We start from the raw sequence: 7,558 nt of genomic DNA on the forward strand, positions 1-7,558 counted from the left end.
GCTTGATCAAGACTACTTGGAATACAAATTTACAAAAAGAAACAAGAATACTTCATATACTGAGATCCAGACGCCTGAACACATTCTACATTTTCATGTGGAAGATGAACCATAGTGAGAATAAACATACAGGTTTAAAATAAACTTAAGAATTTTGGTTCAAACATGAATCAGTAGTGTTTTTTTTTGTTTTTTTTTTTAAATGTTACCTCTTTGCAGGAGAGTGGTGTTGTCCTTTAAAATAAAAGAAGGTATCCTTTGAATGGTCGCTCTTTAAGGATACACAGCTGGGCTCAGGTCCAGGTCCAGGTCCAGGTCCAGGTTCCCCAGACAGAGCTTTTTTAGAGGGAGGGGCTCCCTGCTCTCTGTCCTCACACTGACTCATAGCAGAGCCTTCACACAAACAGGAGAACCCACACATTCATCACCACAATCTTTTCATCACAAACTTACATTACTTCTCTTTTTTTTTGATAACAAAGGGTGAACAATCAGGAGAAACCCAAAGAGAGGTTCTGAGGTCCCGAAATGTCCGACTCAGCACCCCCAAGTTCTTTCATACGATAGATTTATAATAGAACATGAAAAATACTTAAAGTACACCTGAAAGTTTTAAATCTGAAGTTTCCATTATCCAAATCTTTGAGTACAAGAAATGTTACCCTAATCCAAACCAGAGCTAAAACACCTGAGAATACTTGCCCAATCTTACACCAGAATATGAAGAGAAACCAAAGTATTTAAAAGATGTTAAAGATTCCTGGTCGCTTTTAAGCTCTAAACAGTGTTCCAGGGACCCATTTTTTCTTTGAGTAAAGTTTGTGTATGCAGTTCAGAAAGTATAGCAGAGAATTCTTTCACTTCTACAACTTTCAAATTTCACCACCAAAACTCCATAGTGCACCTTTAAAGAATCAAATACCTAATAGACATCTTTAGGGTGACCTTAAGGAGGACCTGCTGGTTTAAACAACTGACAGTTAATATGAATGTTGAATATGAGTGACGTCACCCGTCTGTTCCTGCAGGGGGCGCTGGAGTCCCATCAATGGCGGTCTCCATGCTGGAAATGCTGGCCCTTTCCGAATTGTCACAGTTCAGTAGGCAGTACGTACTATTCAGTAGGGAGTTTCAGTATACTGAACTTTCGTGGTCATTCAGTATGCATTTTTTGGGTCCACCTCAGTATACTGAACATTTCAGTATAGATACTAACTTCTGGGTTTCATGCAGTATGGATCGGATGCGTGTGATGTGGATTCCTTTGTTGTTGATATGTTTGATGATGAAGAAATTCACCGTTGACACTGACTTGCTTACATAATGATCATTTTATTGACAAACAAGTTACAGCAGGCTCGCCATGGTTCGACCTGGGAGAGACACAGCCAAAAGTGATCTCCCCCGAACACACAGAAACTCTGGTAGTTATGGACACACCCCACAGGAGAACAACATATGGACATCTGTTTGTTTTCAGGACAACCCCTCTTACTACAACTGTGGGGGTTTCTGTCTTAGATATATGTATGTCATAAACTCAAAGGACAACACAGGTCACAGATACAATCTCTTGGCATCTCTGTCCCTGGGCAACTCTCTGGACACAGGGGCCCCATTGTACACATTCCACTGTGGGGGCTCCTGTATTAGATTTAGGATTTCCGGGCAACTCAAAGAACATCACTGGTCTCAAATATAATTACTACAAACTGTCGTTTTGCACATTCTTAATAAGAAACAGAGCTGACCTAATTTCCAGATATGTCAGACACTTCACGTGCTTTCAGGAAATTAATTGTATTTTACCACCCACAATGCTGTGCGAAATTAAACGTAAATCGTCACGTCATGTCCGCCTCCAAATCAAAACAGCTTGGATTAATTGAATAAATTTTTAATCTAGAGTTAAAATCCCGACTGAAATCGTTACTTTTAATTAACAACAGAAAATAAAACAAATGTCTGCATTATTATAAAACCTTTCCCCCTCTATTTAAATAATGATTTCACTATTTAAATGCATCTTTATTGGTTTATTTTACTTTATATTCTGTATATTACTGTCTTTCATTTGAACTTTTCTTTATGAAGGCTACTGTACGTTGTTTAGTTATTTAATCTGCCTTTTACTTGATTTACATTGTGATATCGTTTTTTGTTTACCTGACTGTATATGTGCATTACTCTTAAAGTAAAGTACTCTTACTAAATAAAGCTAAACAAAAAAAACAAAAACGGGTAAATGCGGCCGGTTCGGGTAATGTAAATGATGCCACTTCCTTACTGAATGAATCAGAAGAAGTAGGAACAAATATCTGCCTACTGTGCGCGCCTACTGAATAGTAGGTACTAACAGTATACAGCACGGATAGTAGGTACTGTCTACTGCCTACTGCCTACTGAAAGATTGAGTAGGTACTTGACAATTCAGATACAGCCGCTGTCTCAGTCTAACTTTCAGTCAACCTAGCGACAGGCTGAGAGCTGGAGCTGAGGCTGGTTTTAAGCCTCCTGACAAACCGTTACACCGCGCCCACCTGTCAGGTCAGCTACACGCCTTATTGTGAATAACTCTTATCCTTCATCAAATCAAAACTGATGAGTCATCAAAACATTCACCCCCTGTACAGTGTGTGTCGATCGAGACATGAGCTAATCAGACCTATTTGGTTTTTTGAACCAGGCTGTAAACATGTTAATCTCTGCTGTAAAAGCAGGCTTTTTAGAATGGGTGTGTATGTGTAGTAGTAGCGCCGCACGAGTGGTCGCATGTTACAGCAGCTCCTGCCCGTAACAGGGTTTTTTCCTTATTTTTTATTATTCTAGCTCTTTTTTCTAGCTTCTTTTTCGTTTATTACTTCCATAATCCACTACCACAAGATGGACACAACTCTTGTTGAGTTTGCGCTGGTATTTCTGTTGTTTTTCACTTTACTGTTTACGTCTGGGACCGCGGAGGTCTCGTGTAGCAGTGACTCTATTGTTTACACCCACGATCAGCTGTTAGCCCTCCGTAGCACTGCGAAGCTAACCGGCGAAAGACCCGATGTTCCCCGCGAGCTGAGGAGACGGAGACGTGGATGCCGTGCCGGGGTAAAGTGCCACAACATCGGTCATCACCGGGAATGTAAGATCTCTTCCCAATAAGATGGACGAGCTAGCGGTGCTAACCCGGCGTCAGAGGGAATATCGGGAATGTAGCCTAATGCTATTCACGGAGACCTGGCTAACGGAGCTAACACCGGACTCAAATGCTAAGCTGGATGGTTTTCAGCTGATGCGGGCTGACAGGACAAAGGAGAGCGGTAAGAGGAAGGGAGGAGGGCTGGCGGTGTTTGTGAACGATAGATGGTGTAATCTGGGGCACATCACTATCAAAGAACAACACTGCAGTAAGGACATTGAACTGCTAGCTGTTAGCATGAGACCTTACTATCTGCCGCGGGAATTCTCGCATGTTATCGCGATAGCTGCATATGTTCCCCCCTCTGCTAATGCCAGCTCAGCGTGTGATGTCCTGCACTCTTTAACCAACAGGCTGCAGACACACAGCACCCAGAGGCCCTCTTCCTTATTACTGGGGACTTTAATCATGCCTCTCCTTCCTCTACCCTGCCCACCTTCACACAATATGTCACCTGCCACACTAGAGACAATAAAATACTGGACCTTTTCTATGCCAACACCAAGGAGGCATACACCTCATCTCCTCTCCCTCCCCTTGGAAGATCAGATCACAACCTGGTGTACCTCCTGCCTGTGTACAAACCTCTGGTACACAGACAACCAGCTGTCACCCGCACTGTTAAAAGATGGTCCGATGAGACGGAAGAGGCTCTTAAGGACTGTTTTGAGACAACTGCGTGGGAAGTGTTCTGTGATGACCATGGGGAGAACATTGACAGTCTCACACACTGCATTACAGACTATATTAATTTCTGTGTGGATCACATCGTACCCACCAGGACTGTACGTTGTTTTGCCAACAGCAAACCGTGGATTACTCCTGAAATAAAGGTCCTCCTTAAGGACTAAAAGAGGGCTTTTAGGTCAGGAGACAAGGAGGAGATGAAGACTGTGCAGAGAGAGCTGAGGAGGAAGATCAGGGAGGGGAAACGCATCTACAGGAGGAAGATGGAGGAACAGCTGCAGCAGAAGAATGTCAGCGGAGTCTGGAAGGGCCTGAAAACCATTTCAGGTCACAAGGACTCCAACACTGAACTGGTTAGGGATCAGGAATGGGTGAATGACCTGAACACTTTCTTCAACAGATTTGAACAGCCATCCACCCCTCCCCCTACCCATTCCACTCTGCTGCAACGACCACCGTCTGCCCCCGCTGCTGACTGCACAACCCCCACCTCACCCCCCTGCACATCACTCTCTGCTCCCCCCATCGTCAACCCCACCCCCACACCTTCCAGCACACAGCCCCCCTGCTCCAGCAGTTGGTCTGGACGGCATCAGCTCCAGGCTCCTCAAATCCTGTGCAGACCAGCTCTGTGGGGTTATGGAGCACATGTTCAACTTGAGCCTGAAACTGGGGAGAGTACCAGAGCTCTGGAAAAGCCAGAGATCTGCCAAAGATCTCCCGCCCCAAGGACTTCAACCACTACAGGCCAGTGGCACTGACGTCACACCTGATGAAGACCTCGGAGAGGTTGGTCCTTCACCATCTGCGCCCCATGGTGAGCTCATCAATGGACCCACTGCAGTTCGCCTATCAGCCAGGCATCGGGGTGGATGATGCTGTCATCTACCTCATGCAGAGATCTCTCTCACACCTGGAGAGGGCTGGGAGCACTGTGAGGATCATGTTCTATGATTTCTCCAGTGCTTTCAACACCATACATGCTTCTGAGGGACACACAGGAGTCGACCTGCACCTCACATCCTGGCTCCTGGACTATCTGACCAACCAGCCACAGTTTATGAGGACACGGGACTGTGTGTCTGACCGGGTCATCTGTAGCACAGGGGCCCCACAGGGGACCGTCTTGGCTCCCTTCCTTTTCACCCTGTACACTGCTCCCATAAGACACCTAACTGTCACCTGCAGAAGTTCTCTGATGACTCTGCCATTGTCGGCCTCATCACTGATGGGGACGAGGGGGAGTACAGAGAACTCAACCTGGACTTGTGGACTGGTGCCAACGGAATTGCCTCCAGATCAACACGGGTAAAACCAAAGAGCTGGTGGTGGACTTCTGCAGGCGCAGACCAACTTCTCCCACACCGGTGAACATCCAGGGAAAGGACATTGAGATAGTGGACTCTTATAAGTACCTGGGTGTTCACCTGAACAATAAGCTGGACTGGACTGATAACACACAAGCTCTCTACAAGAAAGGCCAGAGCAGACTTCATCTGCTGAGGAGACTCAGGTCCTTCGGCGTGCAGGGAGCACTCCTGAGGACTTTTTATGACTCTGTGGTGGCATCAGCCATCCTGTACGGAGTGGTCTGCTGGAGCAGCAGCACTACGGCTGCAGACAGGAACAGACTGAACAAACTGGTGAAGAAGGCCAGCTCTGTCCTGGGCTGCCCCCTGGACCCTGTTGAGGTGGTGGGAGACAGAAGGATGATGGCAAAGCTATCATCCCTGATGGAGAACGTTTCCCACCCCCTGCATGGAACAGCTCTGGGCAGCTTCGCCACCCGCGCTGTCAGAAGGAGAGATACCGCAGGTCCTTCCTTCCTGCTGCAATCAGACTGTTTAACCAAGCCTGCTCCCAGTAGATCACAAAACACACACACAACTGGACAATTCACTCTGACATTGTGCAATAATAATGTTATATTAATGTTATATTATGTTTACCAATCCACTTTGTGCAATAACATGTTACACTTTATGTGCACTGTGTGCATGTCTGTGTTACACTGAATATTACAGACTACACTTTTGTCAAATAGCTGATCTATTTTTTAAATCTATTTTTTAGTACCTATTTTTTTGTAAATTCTTAATTTTTATTTGTTTTATTTAAATTGTACTGTGTTCACTTTTTGTCTGCAATCTTTGGTCTTTGCTGCTGTAACAACGTAAATTTCCCCATTGTGGGATAAATAAAGGATTATCTTATCTTATCTTCTGCAGCCAGCCTCTAGTGGACACTCGAGGAACTGCAGGACTTTACATTTCAGTTTCAACTTTACTTTTCAACACCGGATGTTGCTGCTTGGCTTAAGCTAAGAAATGAGGCATAAAGTGAACATGCAGACGATGCTTCCTCAGGTATCTAAAGGCTGTGCTAGATGAATTGATAATCAGCAGATCTTTGAACTTTTCTGCTGCTCTAAGAAACTTTCAGATTAGTTTCACAGATTAAATTCCTGGAATGTTTCATTTGAGTTAGCAACTCTTTTTAAATACTGAACCTTCACCTTTTGTTTGATTGTTTGATTGCAAGCTCTCCACTTGTCCTGTCAGCTATCAGATCTGCACCAAGAGGCCGCGTCATGACAAAGAGTCAATGAGGTCAGCTCTGACTCACTGCTGCAGGATGAACTAATTTACTGGAGACTTGATCCGAATCTTCCCAGGTCCAAACAGAAAGTACAAAAAATGTTGATTTTACTTTGTAAAGCCAATTTTACCCCCCCCCAAAAAAAACAAATAAACATTTATTTGGTTATGAATTCGACACAGAAACATAAAATCCTTCATAATGTAATAATGCAAACATACATTCAAAGAGTGATCATGTTCAGCTGCCATATTGAATTTAACTGTGTTTAATAAGAAAGCTCCACCTCATTTAGCAAAAGAAGAAAACATCTTAAAGTCGTTACTTTACCTTCATCTGCAGCTTCACATGGACAGAAACACAGTGTGCCACAAGTTCTGTGAAGCTGAAACGAAACTGGGAGCAGGATGTTCCACCCACAGAGGCAGACTGTTAACACCCCTCTTTGTGTACAAATGATGACTAATGAGTCCGGAAATGTTGGTGCCTGCACAAAGCTACACACAGCAGCTCGGTCCTGCTCTCAGACAGAACACAGGGTAAAAGAAACCCTCTCCTGTCTGACAGAACACAGGGTAGAAGAACCCCTTGCTATCAGACAGAACACAGGGTAAAATAAACTCTCTCCTATCAGACAGAACACACAGTAGAAGGAACCCTCTCCTGTCAGACAGCACACAGGGTAGAAGAAACCCTGTGCTCTCAGACAGAACACAGGCAGCGTTTTTCCTGCATAGAGTATTCTTTGGCGCCCCCCAAAGAGGTTTTACCCAGTGTCAAAGGAAATTCACGAGCGCCAAAAGAAAAAAAAGACGATTCAAATTGCAAATCAAATCCTCTCTGAATCTGTCTCTGACTTCTAGCAGTCATCTCCCCTCTCATCCGTTTACGCATTTGGCTCTCGCTGGAAAGCCAGCTGATTGACTGTTCGTTTTCTGTTGATTTTACTTTGTGAAGCCAATTTTACTCCCCCCAAAAACAAATAAACTTTTATTTGGTTATGAATTCGACACAGAAACATAAAATCCTTCATAATGTAATAATGCAAACATACATTCAAAGAGTGATCATGTTAATCTGCCATAC

General features: G+C 44.3%; 1 protein-coding gene across 1 annotated transcript in view; it reads right to left on the bottom strand.

The window, feature by feature from the left end:
* The window catches only part of LOC132973656 (NLR family CARD domain-containing protein 3-like), a 29,355-nt gene extending 22,536 nt beyond the window's left edge, over nt 1-6,819 (bottom strand). Inside the window, 2 exon segments of the mRNA XM_061037166.1 lie at nt 210-393; nt 6,803-6,819. Coding sequence (XP_060893149.1) covers nt 210-385 — 176 coding nt within the window. The 5' untranslated portion in view covers nt 386-393; nt 6,803-6,819.
* Nucleotides 6,820-7,558: the final 739 nt, after the last annotated feature.

The sequence above is a fragment of the Labrus mixtus genome, chromosome 5, assembly GCF_963584025.1.
Source record: "Labrus mixtus chromosome 5, fLabMix1.1, whole genome shotgun sequence".
Classification (NCBI taxonomy): Eukaryota; Metazoa; Chordata; class Actinopteri; order Labriformes; family Labridae; genus Labrus; species Labrus mixtus.